General features: G+C 40.6%; 2 protein-coding genes across 4 annotated transcripts; both read right to left on the reverse strand.

Annotated features, from left to right (window-relative positions):
• Positions 1–379: 379 nt before the first annotated feature.
• On the reverse strand, positions 380–4,050 carry dtwd1 (DTW motif tRNA-uridine aminocarboxypropyltransferase 1). Of its 3 annotated transcripts, none has more exons than XM_088296311.1 (5): positions 3,909–4,050; positions 1,857–2,139; positions 1,600–1,737; positions 793–1,069; positions 380–712 (listed from the first exon to the last, which is right to left on the reverse strand). In XM_088296311.1, exons 2-5 carry the CDS (start codon positions 2,073–2,075, stop codon positions 441–443), a joined length of 906 nt encoding a protein of 301 aa, XP_088152437.1. In that variant the 5' UTR covers positions 2,076–2,139; positions 3,909–4,050; the 3' UTR covers positions 380–440. The 3 variants fall into 3 exon arrangements, with proteins under 3 accessions (XP_088152437.1, XP_088152436.1, XP_088152435.1); XM_088296310.1 differs by lacking the exon at positions 3,909–4,050 and adding an exon at positions 3,320–3,444; XM_088296309.1 differs by lacking the exon at positions 3,909–4,050 and adding an exon at positions 3,313–3,444.
• Positions 4,051–10,406: 6,356 nt separating this feature from the next.
• Positions 10,407–18,645, reverse strand: fgf7 (fibroblast growth factor 7). Its single transcript, XM_088296312.1, has 4 exons — positions 18,404–18,645; positions 17,550–18,131; positions 12,836–12,942; positions 10,407–12,769 (listed from the first exon to the last, which is right to left on the reverse strand). The coding sequence occupies exons 2-4, from the start codon at positions 17,833–17,835 to the stop codon at positions 12,554–12,556; spliced, it is 609 nt and encodes a 202-aa protein (XP_088152438.1). The 5' UTR covers positions 17,836–18,131; positions 18,404–18,645; the 3' UTR covers positions 10,407–12,553.
• Between the last annotated feature and the right edge of the window lie 1,383 nt (positions 18,646–20,028).

Genomic DNA, 20,028 nt, shown 5'->3' on the forward strand with positions numbered 1-20,028 from the left:
GCAATGACGTGATGGGAGATATTCCATTCGAAAGGAAATACAACTCAAATGTGTGGGAATTAAAAGATGCTAGGGGAAGTGACATCCATTTTTTTCAGGTGTATCTGAGGTATTTAATTCACAGTAGACACAGCAGCAGGATGTGATTTTAGCACATTCAGTGAACATGCACAATTTTGACGGCTTATTGTATATACTTGGGAATGTTTTTAATGAAATTTGGCAGTATTGTCAACACTTCTCAGTGGTGCATCAAATTGACAAGACATTTAATTTCACGTTACAGGGCCCTTATGACTTTTGCATGTTAGCTACTAGCTAGCATAGCTAGCTTTAGCTAAATTAGAAAATCTGAATCTAGAAATTTGATCCCAAACGTTCATCTAAATGTTTTATTTCCCCTTCCAAAATCAAACTTAAAAATGGAACTGGATTTGGATTTACATTTGTGTTTTAGTCTCTTGCTGTTTTTTCCTCTTCTCGGCTTCCTTCCTGCCGGCCTCCTTCGACTTGTTGACAACTGTGTGCAGGTAAGAGTAGAAGAAGAGAAGGTTGTCATACTCTCCGCTGTACTCTTGAGCAAGGCACTGCTCATGAAAGTCTTTGAGGAAATAATAGATGGCTTCGATCGTTGCCAGGTAAGTTTCTGGTTTGCCCCTCTGGGAGCGCCAGAAGCACGTTTTCCTCGTCCTCAGCTCAACCTGGAGCAGATCTGAAATGTCACAACCAAGAGCGGCCATGTTCAACTGTTTGAGTGAACTTGCCAATCCCATCAAGACAACTGACGAGTACCTTGTAGTCTCTCATCTGTGCTGATTTTGTTGGTCTGGTTCCACGTGCTGTCGATGAAGACCACCCGCCGTAGGGGGTGTGCCCTCGATTCGGAGCCCTCGCTTTCGTCTGGGGTCCCTGACGTGGGATCCTCTGTGGAGTGTGCGCTGGCTGGAGAGGTCTCTAATTTCCGCCGTTTTACCCAGGGGCCACGTGACCTGCTGTCAGTCCTTTCACGCAAACACCGTATCATGTCTTGGACTGTGACGGCGCCTGGACCAGGGAACACCAAAACGACCTGGTGGGGGAAGAGGTGAGATAACACGAAAGCAAAATGCATGAAATGACACAGTGTTTTTGAGGGTTTTTTTTTTTTTTCATGCCACGTAAGTTCCAAAAGATGACAATGACTTAACACCAGGGGTGTCCAAAGTTTTTGCATACAGGAAAATAGCCGCAATGAGACATTTTGAAACGCTTGCATGTTTTGGCCGAAAGCTGAAAAATTTGGCAGGTTGTATATCCAAAACCACTGATGCAGAATTTTGGATTTGGTGATGTAACACACTTCATCCAATTCTGAGATGGTTAATAATAATAATAATATTCCCTTTATTAGTCCCACAATGGGGAAATTCGAGATTCGAACCCAGGCCTCCTGGGGAGACTGGGTCCTGAACGCGGCGCCTTAGACCACTCGGCCATCCTGGTCAAAATCTTGAAATTATTTGTGTGAGTTCAGCCAAAATGACCCTTCATGGTTTGCAAATATAACGATAGAAGACGTTGAAAAAGTAATTGCAATATTGAGGGGCGGCTTGAGCTAACCTTGTCTTGATCATACTCTGGAATGCAGGGGTACGTGTAAATGGTGATGTCGCCGGGTGCGAGGATCTTCGCATGAACCGCAGTGCTCTTGCCATCTGTCTCGTTGGGATGTTTGATGATGTCTATCTTTACTGGAAGCTATTTGCAAAAGACAGAGCCCACCAAACATAACACTTAATAAAACTGACATTCTAACCATCACAAAGACTTGAACCCAAGGCCGAAAAGAACAAACAATCCCAAACCTTTATACTGACCTTGACGATGGGGATTTCTTGCAGACTGACGTCCACTAATAAGCAGCATGTGTAGCAGAAGAACATCCTTGATCCTCCGCATTTAGCACATTTTGACCTGCCCCTCTGCTGCACTTTCTCCAGCACGGCGTGCGAGGCCAATTTCAGTCCTTGAAGAGGCTGCTTGGACAGCTCAGGAGTGTGCGCTGAATCGCTGGAGCCCGGGTCCAAGCTGCTCATGCTTGCTCGTCTTTAATGTTGACAGTCCAGATGAGAGAATGTGGACCAGATATAAATAGTGGTGCTACAGGGAGACAATTTGGCTTGAGTTAAGAGATTTACATTGTAAACATTTAACATGAATTAAAAGGGCCCGACCGGATTATGGATTTTCTTTTTCTTTTTAGGCCAATGACAATTTTTGGCAGAATAAAATTCCGATAACGGATTAATCGGCCGATCAACTGAAAAATAAATACATATACTTAATAAAATAACTTGTGTTGGTGCCTAAAGGCTTAAAACAATAAATATATAAATAACAGACAAAACATTTAAGTACTTTTCATTAGTTGCTTCTTCAACAGTTGCTTAACTTTACATCAAAGAAAAATCTGCAAAAATGGGCCATTTCGTTTCCCTTTTTTTAAGAGGGGGTTGGCACTAATTATCTTATTTTGTTTTAGGATAACGTTTTAAAAAAAAAAACACGATCAGACGATTTAAAAGACCCGATATTGGCCAATTAAATCAGCCGGCCAATTGATTGGTAGGGCCCAATTGATTAAATCCACTTCCTGTTAAGTCAAACACAAATAAATCCAAAAGCTTTATTTAAAGACCCAGGGGCCACAAGCAAGATACACAATTGCAAATAAAAACATACAGTGCGTACTAAAAATTCAAAGCACACAAATGAGACCAAAACGAATAATTTCCAACATTTATCAAATATGAATGTGACCTATAACCTGCCCAACTCGATTGAACACAACCCTGGAACCTTACTAACATTACTAGGCATGTGTCCTACACTAGTCGCATCCCGGACACTACTAGTACCACGAGAATGAGCAGTAGTAGTTCAGAAGTGGGTGGGCAGTTGTAGAGACACTCTAGCAATCCAGTCGCTCTACTAGTAAGTAAACAAATGATCAAATGGCTATCAATGGTAGTATCCATTTTAAGGTTTAATTGTTAAGCTCTTTGTCTTCAATAGGACACTCTGCAAACTAGTAGGAAAACTACATGTTACAAATGCGGGAAAACTGTGCACTAGTTGACAACTGGTATCCTAGCGGGGTAAAATTCGACTAGCTTTGCACACTAAACCCAAACAATATTTCGAACATCGGTCGTCAACCAACATACACGTGTCGTTAGTGTGCACATAAACACCAAACTGGCTGTTAGCTGATGCACGGAAACACGCGTTTTTGATTATCTGTGTGTGCGCTGGAAAGTGTGTTTCACTTACTACTCACACAGACCACACAATTACGAGGTTAAGTCAAGAAATGATGGTCCGTGATGTTTTTAACAGTTCCTTCTTTCACAGGAGCGTTTTCCGGTTTGCAGCAATTGGCAATAGATCCCGCCTTGACACGGAATTGTAAGTAAACGTCCCCGCCATATTGAATGTGGAAAGTGTCGCGTTCATTATCGTTAGTCATTTGCTGCTTGGAAATGTAGCAAGCGATCGTTTAACACTCAAAGCCAGAGCTCATTGAATTTAGAAAATTTCCCTTTTGTGAATATATTTTGAGCTTAAATCTTTTCATTAATAACGTAAAATATATATGGAAATAAGTATGTTTATTCATCACATTGAAATGCATGTACGTTTTTCTGTGGGAATCTGTTTCCCAAATATATTACATTGTATAAAAGGCATTTACTTTGTCGGTTGTAGCTGTAGTTCAAGAAGCATTTTACTGGCAGATCGACCACGGCGGTCACGTTCACGCGCTTCTCGTGATAAGAGACATACTCGGTCTGGCGATACGTAAGCACGTCCGCCATATTGAATGAGGCTCGTTGGTGCACGAAAACTGGCAACGGCTTTACACTTACCGTGCGTTACCTGGCCTCGTGTTTTATATTTTACAAAAGGATAAATGGATTGTAGTTTCTTTTTTTGATCGATATTTTTTTAGCCCATGATTAAATTAAAACAGTGTAAGCTAGCACAAGTGGAAGACAATGTGCGTCACCATTTTGAGAGTTTTTGGCAGACGCTGTACAACATTTTAACTACAAGTCCCAGAATGCACTATGGTAGTTGATGCTGTTTGACATGACGGTACCTGGCCACTTGATGCTTTTTAACAGAGGTGGGAATTCCATCTGCTGGTGACAAACCACGAGTATCAGGGTCCATTGTAGGTCGAAAATAACAGTTTTTTAAAAATAAGAACTGAAAATGTAATATTTTAAAATTATGCCATGAATTCTCCCACAGCCCCACCCCCCAAAAAACAAATGGACTAAATTACAAGTGAATAGAAAAACGTGCAAAATTATCTCTGTCTTTTGTTCAAGTGTATGCAAACAACTTTGACTGGAGAAATCTGACCTTCACCATCAGATTTGTCTCAACCCCTAATAATGTCAGTCTGTTTTAGTCTTGACTTGACAGGATAGCAAAAAAAATCCTCTTTGAATATTATCCCCCCCCCATTTGGGGTTCTTCAATATCCGAACTGATGAGCTTGTAGAAAAATAAGTGTGAAATATGATTTGACTGTGTTTTTCAATGCCACATGTTTGTGATGTAAAACAGATCGGTATGTGTCATATATTTAAAAGATTGCTGCTTTTCTTAACTTGCTTTAAATGAAACAATTGTTTTCATAAAAAGCAGATGTACATTCAATAACAACTTCCACCTTCTCTGATCAGTTATTGATACTGAACAAAACATAAATGCAACACATTTGTTTTTGTTCCCATTTTTCATGAGACTCGTGAAACTTTTATGAACTTCCATTGCTTGTTCCAATGGTGCAGGCCGACAATTTTTTTTTTGAGGGGGGGGGCTGACGGAGTTGATGGGGGGGGTGGGGATGAAATGAGTCGCACTCGGTCGTCCTTGATCGTGGGAGTCGGTTGCAGGACGTCACAGACGAGTTTGCCGGGGGATCAGTGGGTGGCGAGATCAAACCACCAGAGGTGACTTTGAGGTAGAATAGCAGCGAGATCATGAAGCTGATCACGCCTTCAGACGATTGATGATTGGGCGTGGCCAAGGCAGCGCTGCGGCAGCAAGCGATGCACCGAGGCAGTAGTTGTCAAAAATGTGTTTTCTTTGGTCAGATTTTCTCAGCGGCCATTTTCTGACGTACTGCTTGGGCGGTTCCTGAGGCAGGTAGGGGAGGGTCCTCTTGATTAGAGCCACCTGGCTCATTGACTCGAAGATGGTAGCCGTCCACCCTCAGTTAACGCTCTGTTTATTTGTTTCTGGATTTGTTTGATTCCTTTTTTATCGTTTACAATAAGTCATTCAATTGGCCGATGCCTTTTGACTCAACGAAATGAAGCTTCAAATCAGCTTTATGAAGTAGTTGTAGTATTTTTGGACTCCTCTAGATGGCACTCTCTGTTCAACATTGGGCTGAATGCACACTGAATTGTTGTATTTTAAACCCTTTATTTAAACCAACAGCGCCATCTAGAGGACTCAAAAATACCGCAGCTGGTTCATGAAGCAAATTTGAAGCTTCATTTTCCTATCACTACCAATATGTGCGGACGGAGGAGAGTGCTTGGGAGACAATCAACCGTGCATCTGCTAATTCATTTAAAAAAAAATGTGTAACTTTTATATTTGACTTTAATCCTACTTGAAGCATTAAATGGAAATGTGTGGCAATAGTTGTAATTCAGCCTCGCAGATGGTTCATTTGTTGCGTGCAAAAAAAATGATGCAACGTCATCTTTAGTAGATGTTTACAACCCTCCATGAAATATTGAGGAGTGTCATTTAATTCCCCCCAAATATTTCTCACTCTTCAGTCGATTTGAACTGCGCCCATATAAACACGGGACCACATTAACGTCTGTAAACACCGCGCCAAGTTGACGTCGTGTTTTGTACCCATGTGTTTCACTTCACGGACGCATTCCATTCACATTAGAAGTCGCTGTGGTTTTTGTAGTATGAACGAGTATATAAAGAGATCTGATTTAACAAAAAAAAAAAAAAAACATAAAAAAAGAGATAAAATCAATAATTGGATTTCACATCCTGCCGTGTGAACGTGGCCTTAAAGGCCTCCACTTGGGGCGGGATCAGTTTCTTGACCTGGAGAGGACGCCACGCTTTTCCGACGATGAACCATGACTCAGAGTTGAAGGAGCTGATTTTCATTCCATCCGCTTCCCACGCTGCTCCAGTGAGAGTTAATAATCACTTCTAATAGAACCGCATTCATCTGTAAAGAGGGAAGACGCGATACCAGAAAAAGGACCCCTTGAATGCCTCAGGTGCACCTCGAAATTCTGTTCATAAAAGGAATGAACATTCAAGACGAAATCACCTGTTTGCCTTTTTGATTGCGCGTCTTGAAACGCTTTAAGACGCCACAAAAAAGCCATCCAAGCCTCACTTTTAATAAAAAAAAAAAAATCGTCAGTGGAGGACGCATGTTAAAGTGATACTCGAGCAGACTAGCTTTGTATGTCGGGGAGAAGCCAAGTTTAGCCTGGGTCGTCAATTGCAGTTCCAGAGAGTCTTCACCACTCTTCCTATGCGTTTTTTTTCCTAAATCAAATATTCTACTAAACATTTATTTTGAATGACTATGTTGCAAAATGTATTTCAAAAGATATTCAAGTGTCTGGGAATTAAACTAATAATCTAAAAAAGTAAAAAAAAAAATTTTGCGAGGGGACGGACGGTGTCACTGATACATCTTTCGCCGATCGTGGCAGGGATAATTCCTTGGATGACTCTAGCTACTCGCGGGGATTGCTGTAATTCTAGCCATCCTATACAGCTGCCATGTAATCCTCCAAATCACAACTGACCACTTGCAAGTACTTGCGTAGCTTACTTGGAATGCTGTAAAACGCCGTCTCAAGGTTTCCCACACGAAAGGGCAATCTTCTTCAGTCGCTGAACGTGAGATTTATTTTTGTTTGTTGTGTGTTTCTTGTTGCTTTCACAAGACTTTGTTTGGCAGACACACAATCCCCCTTGTTGCGTAACCTTTTAATTTCCTTGAACAAAAATAAGGTTTTGGGCAGCCCCCCCCCCCTTTCTCCTGTCGGGCCCATCCCTCCTCGCCACATCACACGAGTTCCGATGGCCTTCCTCCCAGGTGATCTTCACTTGCCAATACTTTCACAAGCACCCCCAGCCACCAACTTTATCGCCCCGTCGCCCACCTCCAGTCCTTTCCCAAGGTGCTCCTCATATTGTCGGACTGCCGATGTCGGCACATGCAGTCGGTAATACGGACCACATGTTTTTTGTTTTTTTTTGCGTTTATCCCGCCACACAAATATCAAACGGATTCCAAAGCATATGAACAAATCCCGTTTTTTTTTTTTTTCTCACAGCTTCAATATGCAACCACAAAACGCAATTCAACTGCAAAGCGACTCTTGCGTCGCTTTGTGCAGGTAACCTAAAGGCAATGCAAGAGGCATTTAAACTTTGTCAGTGGATCCTTTTATTGTGAGAACCCAATTCCAGGATGCTCACTGATCTCTGATTTCTTTTTGTTTTGAAACATTGTTTTCCCATCGGAAATAATAAAGATAAAAGTAATCTGTTCCAGGCTTGCAAAACCATTTTCAATTGCGCAGGCAGTTTTGGGGGGTAATATTTCAACAAATATTATCTAACCACAACTGAAATTTCAATACAGATAATGTGGCGTAATGCTTGGCACAGTAATTTGTCTGCCCTTTTTTTTTTTTTAAACATTCTTATAAAACACAAAATGCTCTGCCTTATCTTTTTATTGCAGAAATGATATCGTATTCTCCCAGTACCTGTTGCTGAGACTCATTCTTCTCATGGAATAAATAAAAAGAAAAATCCAACCATAAAGCAAACTTGCAAAATCCTTGCGAGGCACTTTGACATCTCATGGACCGTCGTGCACAAACTGGAAAAGACTTGAACGAAAAAGCAAACCACTTTATATGAAATTTATTTTTAGTGTTTTGCAACTGTTATTTCTTTATTTGGGTTGCAACTAACGATTATTTTAGTAATTGATGATTCTGTTGATTACTTGCACAACTAATACAAGAAAAAAAAATTCCATCCCTTTCCAACAACAGGACGATATTGCCAATTGACAGTGAAGAAAATGCACAAATGGTTACTTGTTTGGTGCATAATAAGTCAGAAAATTTACAAAAATGTTGATCGTTGTTTTCCAAAGTAAAAGCAGATGGTTGTAACTGTTTTATTTTGAAAAGCCACAAAGGAAATCCGTCTTCTTTCGTTGTGGACGACAGCAATCTGAGCTTCTATACTCTCAAGAGACTGAAATTTGGAGAAATTGGACAATTTTAAAATTAAACAATTCAGTCTGTATTTTATTAAATAATTTATTCATTTTCAATACAAAATATTAATACTTTGATACTTATTCACCCCGGCCGTTATGCAGTTTGAACATTTAATTCAGACATTCATTAACATACCACTAGAGGGAGCTTGTACCTCACTTTGCGCATCACCTTGATGGTTATCCCATTATGGGTACGATTAGACCTTTTCAGCACTGACGCTTTTATTTCAAATGAATTGATGATATCGAAGCTCTCTTTTGTTCTACAAAAGTGTGCTGTCATGCTAATGAAGTAAGAAGGTGTTGTCATTTTTGTATAAATGCTGCCACTTGGCGTGCTCTCTCCTGACAGTTCTCTCTCACTGGTACTGGCTTCTTGGTTCTGCTGGGAATACACAACCGTGAATGTGAAATGTGTTTACGTTTTAAGTATGTTACAAATTATCTGCTTAGACTAACGTTGCGTGACTTGGCAGGCGGCTTTACCTTGCTCACATGTTGTTTGGGTCAAATGTATTTCAGGGTTTTGCACTCCCAATTGGACTGTCTCTGTATCTGACAAGGGTCCAGATGTGAACCCAGCCCACCAAGGTAAAACTGTGTGTGTGTTCATGCATGAATAACGCTGGAGAGTGTGGGAAACTCCGTTATTGTGGTCATTGTCATCGAAACTCGATCAGAGCACTTCAAATTAAATTCAAATGTCACGTGTTTAGATTATCATCATGATCATCTCAAGGGCGGCCATTTTGTCTCTTTCGTTGACATCCCAATGGCTCGGGGCTCAGGTAACGACCAATCATGGCTCAGCTTCCAAATACAGGTGAGCCGTGTTTACTTGAGCCCACAGCAACTTTGATGTCATTTTCATTTGACAGCAAGTGGCAAAATGGGTCGGGTGGATTTTGCTGCTCGACTCATATTCCACAAGCACAATATTAATCCGAATGCCGTGTTTCGACTAGTGGGCCTGCATAAAACATATTCTTGCTCAGAATATTTTGCGGTGACTTCCCCTTTAAGCATGTATGTACTTATGCATAATAACTTACATATGTTGTTCCAAAGAAATGGAACACAGTTTTGGCTCTGTATTTTATTGTGGCGTGCAAATAGTTAAGAATCTTCAAACATACACGATAATGAGTTATCAGCTGCAAACCTCAATTTCAAGTCTACACTTTCTCATGCTTTTGTGTACATTATCTTTAGGGGGTTCAGAAACAACAATTAATATCACAAATTTCAATGATGTTTAATGAAAAGCGTTTTTTTTATTGTAAAAGATTGCAAGTGCTTAATATACTTATTAGACTACCTGTTGTAATTTCAATCTAGCCGCTCTAAATTTCAATGAGGTTTCAATATTTTAACGTTCTATTGGCGCAGTGGGCGGAAACTAGACAGGTAAAGGTTGGTATTGATGTGCAGAACAGTGCATGTGGTACATGCAGCACACCTGATTTGATTTAACGCGACACCCACGTTGAAAAATTTGCCAAACATTCAAGTGTTTGGCAGACAAATTTGATGGGGTGGCACTCTGCAAATTAGTCTCACTGATGCGTAACGAAAATCCAACTCGCTCACCGACTCATATGTTTTATAAGTCCGAACAAACTTTTGGCTGGTTTTAAAATGTCCCACATTATTGAACTCAAAAATGCTAATAATATGCAAGAAAAAAATCTGTTCAATTGCTTATTATATCATTTAAATTGAGTAAAAAAAGAATTATTAACTTCAAGTATATTTTCCAACATACTGTAAATAAAATGTTCACATATTTCTTTTTTTATTAGAATTTTGTCTTGACAGTCATTTTGTCCACTTTACAATACAACCAGCCACATTAAACATTTCGCATGCACTGCAAAATATGCGTCATATGCTATAATTTTTACTCTTAACATGTTTTTCATAAACACTTTTACAAGTCCAGCTTGCTTTAGTTTATCTGTTTTTCAACGTGCGCTGGTGTGTGTTTGTTGCTATGACGATATAATAATAATAATAATAATAAAAAAAACAAACAGGAAAGTCTTCTATAAAGAAATATAATATTTAATACTGAAATAGACGAGTGGAGCAAGTCAAACAACTTGCCTGTGTCTCATCTGAAGGCAAGATGTTTGCATGTATTGCTTTGTTGGTTTCACATCCACAATTTGGACAAACGTTTTGGGACGCACGGCCATTATATTAACAGGAAGTGAAAATAGAAAAAAAAAAACGTCGATTTAAGTCCCATTCAGGGAAGATTGTCTACATGACGTTGGACTCTTCTGGGGTTGGGTCATCCCAAAGAGGTTTGGAGAAATGTTCTCCGACACCAAACTCATCCAAGCATGCCTCGGTGGACTAGAAAATGCCTTCCGCAAACGCTTAGAAGCAGAATTGCCGATAATATATCAGTAAGATGAAGAATTGAGATTCGGGTGAGCCAGACATGAGGCCATCAGCATTTGACATCTTAGGCTTTGCAGTTCTTGTAAACTTCACATTTCCCTGCGCGCACCTGCCCAAATTTACATTATTCAAAGTCAGGGAAATCTACGGAATCAGGATCGCTGCCTTGGAACCTTGCAGCTAGTGATGGCAAAATGAAGCTTCAAATTTGCTTCATGAACCAGCTGTTGTATTTTTGAGTCCTCTAGAGGGCACTGTTGCTTTAAATAAAGGGTTTTAAAAAATGACAATTCAGTGTGCTTTCAGCCCAATGTTGAACAGAGAGCGCCATCTAGAGGAGCCCAAAAATACAACAACTGGTTCATGAAGCAGATTTGAAGCTTCGTTTACCCATCACTACTTGCAGCATCTTCAAAAGCTCTATTGAGGTTCTGGAAGCTCTTCCGTGCTGAATTGTGGCTGTTCAAAGGCTTAACAATTTAGTGTTGTTGCGATTAAGATGCTCAGCAATCTGAATTCTGTACGGGTTCTCAACGAATGGATTTTCTTGGCTTTGCGCCTCTCTTGGGGTTCGGAGTGTTCATCATTGATGTTAGTAGCAGGTCTTGGCTTGGACAAGAACAGATCGTGTTTCAAGAAGCTTGTCGTGTGTATTGTAAAGGCCTTCTTAGACTTCATGACTTTTTTTTGTCATTAACGATGGTCACGTTGTCAGACTACAAGAAAATTTAGTTCTGTGTCTTGGACCGCGTGAGACGTCACATTACAAGTCGACCCCGCCCAATTGTCGCGTGCTTCCGTCAAGATTCTGTTCAGATTCTGTTCATCGCCGCAGATCTGTCGTGTAGTCGGATAAGCGGCTGTTCATAAAAAAAAAAAAAAAAGACTGTGGGTGCATTCCTGGAGGGTGAGGAGAGGGCAGTACTGACTGTCTATCCTCCCAAAATAAATTAACTTGACAAATTTGTATTTTCTTTTTTTTTGTCAGATTGTCAATAAAATCATTGTCCCTTGGCCAAGCTAAATTGATTTAAAATATATAATTTGGAGATCTATTTTTGTTTGGCTCTGAAAACTAAAAAAAAACTGTAAAATAGTGCAAATGTTATTGATAAGATTATTGACATCAAACCTCTTAGTCGTGATGACGTCATCCGTTTACGCGTTCCGGGCTGAGAGCGTCTGCTAAGTTGCTAATGTAGCCGTCGTTTTATTTCATATCTAGATACATATTGATTGAAATTATTTCTGTTCAGAGCTGCTGTTTCTCCGTCCTAACTAGACTCGACTGTACACCGAATCACTTCTTTTGGCTCTTTCCCGACTCCGTATTTTGCTAGTTAGTGAGAACTGCTTCGTGAGCGTGGGACACAAGAACCGCAGCTTTGACGTTGTCTCAGATGGCGATTTCGGTTCCAGGTTGATAAATCGTTCAGCCCTACTATGCGGCATGTGTACACACTTTTTGGAGACACGCCAGACTTTCGCGGTGGTGTGTCGTGAAGCGTCCCAGAGGCCAAACGAGCAATCGTTGGAGCCGTGCGACGGCCGGAGAGCGTCCCAAACTGCTGTTGGGGACAAAAAAAACTTTCCGTCAGATGGTCATTTTTGCTCCGCAGCTCCGATGTCAAGTGGCGAGCCACGGCCGAGGGAATGGTCGGAAGAACGGGAATTCCTAAACCGCCAATTGCTGATGAAAATCTTCGTGTGTCGCTGGTGGTGAGTTTATATGTCCGTTAACATGTGAAGTGAATTTGAACACATACAAAGTCGTCCGTGTCAGTCCGTCCTCCTCTCCTCCTCCCGACATTTCATGGGGATGAAGTGTGACGCGACGTGCTCCCTCCTCGTCTTCTTCCCTCGCATGGGCCTCCCCTTCTGAGACAGCGTGATGAACATTTCTTTGCCATTTTTAGTCCACTTTGCCGAGGAGTAAGCGTTGAAGTAATTTTCTAGGAAGACTTCCTTGAAGTTGCAGTTTTCGTTGTAGGTCCGCTGCAAAGGGTCACCACAAGGACAATTTAGTGATGTTGCGATAAAGCAATTGACCGTGACATTTACCTTTCCTTGCAGCTGTCCAGCTTTGTTCATCGAGATGTAATGCTGACTCTTTATGCCTTTGATAGCCAGGATGCCCCCCTCAGAAACGGTCCTGATCTCCAGGATGCCTATCAGGCACATGGAGACAGAACAGAACAAGTCAGATGCTGTTGACATCCCGCCTTCGTTCTCGAGTCCATATCCCCCCCCCCACACCCCCTTTCGCCCCATCATCATTTGTCTTCATTAACAGAACGAAACTGAAGTTCCTGCGGTTCATAATGAGAATGAGGCCTCTCTGGCTTCATTCAAACTTGTTAGTTGACCCGCTTGGCCTTTCGACAAACCACAATTTAGATGCCATAGCACATATGGAAGACAGATTAGGGTTCCTTCCCCCTGGGATTGAGAAAACTACCTCCTTGCGTGAGCTTTGCACGCTCAAGTCAAAGCCTGTTCTTGAAAACCTTTTGAGAGTACGCACGTGCATGAATTACGATCGCGGTTTGTGTTTCATGTAAACAAGTGATTAATGTTGGTGTATTTGTATGCGATACACCCGGGGGGCTTCGTCGAAACCAGAAGCAACATGAGCATGAAAGCGAAGCAGGATAGACTTGAAAGTGAGGTGGGACCACAAAAGAGTCGACAGCTTTGATGCGCTTCAGAATAGTGCGACATTTGCAGCAAAAGTTGGACACGCTCGGAAGTGTTATGGAACTAATAAGAGCCGTATCAACAATTCTGCCTTTGCAAATACGACACAATAAGATCATAATGATTAGTTTTGATTCATAATGTCAAAGAGGTATTAATGTCACAATGTGTATTCTTGTGGTTGTAGCTTGTGTGAAAGATTTGCGCTATCACAATGTACTGTCTAAATTCAAATTCCTCCACTCCATCCATTTTCTTGGCGACCTCCACAAAATACTTGTGAGCTTCACGTCTGGTGAGGCACTGGTCCCTCTGGAGTCAAATAGAGAAATATTAACCCACTATAGAAGATCAGCTTTTATGTCTATTTGGACCTTCATAGAGTATGCTTTTTTTTTTTTTTTTTTTGGTAACTTTTTATGCTTCAATTCCACAATGTGATAAGAAAAACAAACAGATTTATTCTAAGGGCAAGTTCATTGTTTATTTATTTATTTATTTGTCATTAATTTATTCATTCATTTATTTATTATATACTTATTTGTTATATACTTATTTATTAGATATGTATTTATTAAATTTATTTATTTATTATCTATGTATTTATATATTTATTTCCTGATATCTCTTTTTTTAATTAAAAAACCATTTGGTCTTCCAGAACTTTCGTGTTAATGTACATGCACACAACAATAAAATATTAAATTTGAAAGTTTATTTTAGTCAAACATACTAACAAGCGCATGGCAACGACACATCATACATATTACATAAAGGATTGCAATATTTTCTATAAATTGTCCAAACTCTGCAGCGGCACCTGACAGTTGGAGGAAAGAGGGAAGACCTCAACTCGAGCAGCTTCCCACACTGACATTTCGCATGCAGTGTTGATCTCATTGCTAGATCACAAACAGATGACAGTCTCCCAATCTTGGAATGTTGTTTATGCTCGCCACTCTTGGACTCACCATTGCCACCCCGAGAGTGCCTGCTGAGCTGACTTTAAGATATGTCGTGTAGAACACATTTTTACTTTTTATTTATTATTTCTATTATTAGTTGGACTTTTATTCTAAATAGATCTCGGATTTCATACAAAAACAACTTTCTGCATTGCTATTTGAGCATTCCAGGACAATATTGTCTGGTCCAACTGGATAACACTATTTTAAAATGAATATAATGGAAAGGCCTTTTCTCATTGGCTGAAGTCTTTCTTTTTTTTTCATCCTGAAATCACACAATACTCATTGCTCACATTTGTCTGTTTTTCAATAAGCCTTAGATTATATTATTTACTGTAGTTGACGGTCACATGGCAATATTTTGCCCTTCTTTTTTCTCCCCTCGGTAAATGAACACATAACATTCACATTTTTTTGTTTATCCTCCTGTGGTTGACTTTGTTTGTAATCAACCTGGCGACGGATTATCGACCTTTTTTTTTTTCTGACTATCACGATCGTATTTGCTGCAAACACACAATAAGAACTGTGCATGGAGTTTCTCATTAATGTTCATGTACTGACAATTATCATTTACTAGTTGGTTCCAAGTGAAACCAGCTGCAATCCTATTTGTTCCACCCCTTTTTTTCTGGGCACTTTTAATTATTATAGACACTACAAAGTATGTAGATGAATTTTGTAGCTGGCTAGCTAAATAGCGAGCTAGCTAGCTAGCTGAATTGTTATAGCTTTAATGTCAATTTGTTAAAATTGATCGCTGGAGTGTGGTTGTCTTTTTCCAGGAATCCCAAGCGAACTGTCACGCAGACAATTTGCCACTCAGATAACAATAGGTGCTTTGGAAATGTTTATAAAAAATATAATTGTAAAACATGTACCACAGGCATGCTTCCAGTCTGGAATGAAAGAACAGAGAACAGTGCTTGCCTCAGTTTCACATTGTGGTTTCATTTTTTTTTTTTTTAATGAAACGTATAAAGAAATGTACACCGTTGGATGAGTCAGAGTTTTTTGTGTTGAATGATCTCCGTGTTTGCATGCAAAGGCTGAATCAACGTTCCTGTGTTTGTTGCCAACCGTTGAACATTTTGCCCGTTCTCTTTTAGGTCTTTTGCTGTCATCCCAACATTCCCGCTCGAGCTGCACTGTCAGATAGGAGCAAGTGATAACACTCTGGAAACATACTCAGCGTGAGTCGCTTTTAAAAATGAACTATTTAGAATACAATTACAGTTTTTGACTGATATTTAGAACTCTTCTCTCAACATTAACCAGACAATGTTTGACTTATTATTTAGATGACACGTTTTCTATTTTGTAGCCACCACAGCTAGTGATGATTGACATCATTTTGGTCATGCTCATGATATTTACCTTGTCGGGAGGTGATTTTAGTTCACTGTTTATTCAAAATCGCCTCTCATCACAGTATGTTTCTGGGCGAGTAAATCAGGCAGAACAAATGTGCCAGTGTGAGTACGAGGTCACACGCACTTGTCAACCAGCGTCTGAGTTTTTACTTCTTGTTATGGTTTGACAGGCTGCCACCAACACCACCTTTGTTTTGACGCTGTCACTCTTATTACACAAGCACACGACAAATGTAAAGAACTTTTTTTTCACCCACTACTACTGGTAACGTGACGAAGCAAAGGCTCTTGATTAACTCATTCACTACCAGCCAAGTGAAAAAAATTAAAAATCAGAATCTTGGACGTCTTTAGCCGTCAATGGCAGTAAATGAGTTAATTATTTCTCATCCCACGTGGCAGAGATAAAGTGTTAACATAAGATATCTCTTCCATTCATCCTGACGCGTTTTAACCGGTGGCCTTTATAAATTGCAGGTGAAATGGAAACGAAAGCAAGAATGTGGAGCAATGCTGCTGCCAGATGAATTAAGGTCTGATGAATTCTAAATACATCACAGCATGTGAGCGCTCTTCGGATACCAGGTGAGTGGGCGACGACATCAGAAGAATCAAATTACAGTAAATGCTTAGAAATGGAGTTCTTTCTGTCTTTAAAGAACCAAATTTTGGTTTTACAGCTCACCAATCCCCAAAAACATCTGTTGTTCTTTGATAAAGTTCGTATTCACATATTGGCGAAACATTTTTCTGTCATGGTCAAACAGTGCTTCAAAAATTTATGAGACCACCACCCAGTGTAAATTTTAAGCCACAGCTGCCCCAAATTAACAACATTGGCCATGAATTCTTTTTTTCCATTTCTATAATGGTTAACACACCAGTATGTGGAAACTTTAAAGCGCTTTAACCATAATGATATTTCGAATGCTTAGATATGATTTTTGTGGCTATACATGAATTGTAAAACTGAGTTTTTCCACCCAAAAATAATTTTAAGAAATTAATTCTTGTAAACGACAAAGTTGTAGAAGCCGCATGTCGATACATTTAAACAAATTCTATGAATGAAGGCAGCAATATAGCCAAACAGAAGCCCGTGAGGACCACAGCAACTGTCTTAGACATGCCAACACCGCTGGGATGTCATGAGAGATTACCGTGTTTTCCGGACTATAGGGCACTACTTTTTCCCTAGATTTTGAACTATGCAGCTAATACAACAGAGCAGCTTTTCTGTGGATTTTTCTTTCACCAGTAGGACGCTCTATAGTTCAGAAAATACGCTTAATAAATCGTGTTTTTTTCTTTCTCTCGGGTCTGTTCTGTTTTAATTAGCAAAGTTGTTGCTGTGTTAAAGGCACAATTTTAACAATTTGTTTATGTACCTTTATGTGCATTCACAGTTCAAGATCGTTCTGTACATGCAGTAAACAACTCATTTTTTTCAACTGCATCTTATAGTCTGGTGTGGCTTGTTAATCATTTTTTTGTTTTTTGTTTTTCTTTTGAAAAAAGGGAGCTGCTACAGCTTATTTACAGGTGCGCTTTATAGCCCGGAAATCATATGTGCATGAACATGTACATTTTGCAAATTTACGCAAAATTCCATGTCCAAAAACATGTTTGTCATTTTTTTTTAATGTTGCAATTGCGTTTGCATGCACCAATGCAGGTGGTCACATAGCGCTTCTTGATTTTTATTAGATGTGACAAAAGAAAAACAGTTATCCTTACTGTTACAGTTGGTCAGGTCTTGAGTCCCACTGATGTTGCCATCATCATCAATTGTCAGGAACCACTGGGTGCGGCTGAACAACTGTCGGATCCGCACATCTCCTCCCTCCATGTAGTCATAATTCCTGGTGTGACGCTCGTGTCTCGAACAGTTCATGATGGCAGCGAGTTGCGCCGGAGTGCAGTCACTGTAGACCACACACACACCGCTGAATAGGAAGACGGCATGCAGGTAGAGTCCCGACAACAGATTTGGAAGGTTCCATGTCAGCATCCATTTGCGCATTATAATACAATGCAGTGGGGATCGATGAATAACATACTGAAACGGGAGACGAGATCTGCACGCTATCCCTCAGCCCAAGCCCTTCGACTCTCGTCACTCCACTTGCAACCTCGGGGTCCGTGTTCTTGCAACAGGGAATTCTTGCGGGACTTGAGTCAGGCTCGTTGCGGAGGAAACACTTCTAAAAGTTGGCCGCAGTTGAAAGAAGCTCCGGATTACTCAGTGTTTTGTCTTGTGTTGATTTGTAGTCTTCGGTGAGGCAACACTTTGTCTTCTCCATCGCCGAGACATTAAGTCTGTCAAAGGACATTATAACACATGTCAGAAAATATTATGGAATCCTGTATCGTATTTCCGATGCAATGTGCTAAAACAGTGCAAGGTGTAGTAATTCTTGTTAATAAATATACAGGGACAATGTTTGGGTGTATTTTGGCAGACATGTGCTGACATGCAAGACGTTATGTCACTGCCCGGTCTGTGCTTGGGCAATCTTCCATGCATCATCTCAAATATATGCTTTGAAAGCAACAAAGAAAAATGTAAAAAAAAAAATTGAATGACTTACATGTGATGAAAGCGCTGGCCCGAGTTGTATTCCCTTTCGGCACGGATTTGGATCCTAACACCTAAAATAAGTCCAGCGGTGCAAAGCCAAGAGCTGAGCGTGTGCGTCTGTTCCCATGGATGCCTGTGCCTGCTACTGCCACAGACTGTGCGTGTGCATCCTCCACTGTCGCCGAGATAAATGCCTCCCGCTGACCTCACTTGAGAGCAATTAGATCCCGACCAGTCAGCTGTCCCCGGCTGTGATGCAGCGGAGGAACACCCTCCACTTGCCTCTCGCTGTTCGAGACGTGAGAGGGAGCTGTAAACTAAATGGAAGTCTCGGACGTGTGTGCGAGTGTGCGTGTGTGTGCGTGTAGACCCACGAAGCCTCAGACGTGTGTGCGGGGGTGTGTGTGCGTGTAGACCCACTACAACAGCTGCCTTTTTCAAAAAAAACAAAACATCTCGCCTTTCAAGTGCTTTATGTTACAAATGCCACAGGGACTTCTATTTCTAATGTAATTGTTGAAATAGTTACTCTAATATCGTATTTTCTGGACTATAGGCGCATGTGCATATAAGCCGCTGCAACTCTTTTTGGTTATAAGCCGCAGTTTTCTATGTTGAAAAAATATGAGTTGTTTACTCCATGTACAGAACGATTTTGTACTGTAAATGCACAGAAAGGTGCCTTTAGCAACTGACGTGAAACCGCTTCAAAGTAGTGTTGGGTAAATGAAGCTTCAAATCTGCTTCATGAAGCAGTTGTAGTATTTTTGGACTCCTCTAGATGGCACTCTCTGTTCAACATTGGGCTGAAAGTACAATGACTTGACATTTTCTACAGCAACAGTGCCATCTAGAGGACTCAAAAATACAACAGCTGGTTCATGAAGCAAATTAGAACCTTCATTTTCCCATCACTACGATGAGCTCCGGCATTCTTTCTTATTGTGCTTAGTAGTGGGAAGAAACAAGTTATGCTTTGCCAGGAATCCATTCAAGGTGCTTCGTGATCATTTGAGTGTCAAGGATCCTGCACGCCTTTGCTGTTCCTGTTTGTATTTAAGCCTTACTCACCTGGCGGTTCCTTGCAAGTGGGGTCTACTTCAAAAGTTTATATGGGCCCCGATTGACGCCCCCCCCCTCCTGGGGAGGTCAGGGCTGCAGGCCTGAGAGAGTTGGACTTTCTGGCTGCGGCAGGTCTCCTTCTCACCTCTTAACTAATGGTCGTAAAGATCTGATCTATTAGGTGTCACCCTTTTCCTGTTCGTCTGCCCCTTGAATGACCGCTGGGACAGTTCACACGTTTGGATATTTGACTGCGTAACGTGCAATCGTAGTGAGAAATGTGTTATCAAGAATTATTCCAAATGTCTTTCCGTCCTTTGATTCAATGTGTGTATAAAAGTCTATTTAAAGGATGCATGTCAGTATTAAAATTCGATTGGGAATATTTGGAAAGTCTCTGAGCCACGTTCATTTGGTTGAGCATTTTGGAATTTTTCCTTTTTTTTTTTTTTCCATTGGTGTTGCAATGTGTGTCAGCCGTCAGGAAAGTTGCAGGACTTGTATCCCAAAAGCTACATTTCAAAACCATGAATTTTCCACTTGTGTGTGGGCCAGACGTTCAACTGGCACGTC

This window comes from Idiotropiscis lumnitzeri, chromosome 5, assembly GCF_059441095.1.
Source record: "Idiotropiscis lumnitzeri isolate Australia: NSW breed Sydney's pygmy pipehorse chromosome 5, RoL_Ilum_1.0, whole genome shotgun sequence".
NCBI lineage: Eukaryota > Metazoa > Chordata > Actinopteri > Syngnathiformes > Syngnathidae > Idiotropiscis > Idiotropiscis lumnitzeri.

What these genes read in the sequence shown, in the direction of transcription:
- fgf7 (XM_088296312.1), bottom strand. Translation starts at nt 17,835, where the DNA reads ATGCGCAAATGGATGCTGACATGGAACCTTCCAAATCTGTTGTCGGGA. An exon ending in AGACCTGACCAACTGTAACA is followed by an intron (nt 12,943 to 17,549) that starts GTAAGGATAACT and finishes TGTGCCTGATAG; the next exon opens with GCATCCTGGAGATCAGGACC. An exon ending in CTGGACAGCTGCAAGGAAAG is followed by an intron (nt 12,770 to 12,835) that starts GTAAATGTCACG and finishes GACCCTTTGCAG; the next exon opens with CGGACCTACAACGAAAACTG.
- dtwd1 (XM_088296311.1), bottom strand. Translation starts at nt 2,075, where the DNA reads ATGAGCAGCTTGGACCCGGGCTCCAGCGATTCAGCGCACACTCCTGAG. An exon ending in AAGAAATCCCCATCGTCAAG is followed by an intron (nt 1,738 to 1,856) that starts GTCAGTATAAAG and finishes TTTTGCAAATAG; the next exon opens with CTTCCAGTAAAGATAGACAT. An exon ending in CACAGATGAGAGACTACAAG is followed by an intron (nt 713 to 792) that starts GTACTCGTCAGT and finishes GTGACATTTCAG; the next exon opens with ATCTGCTCCAGGTTGAGCTG.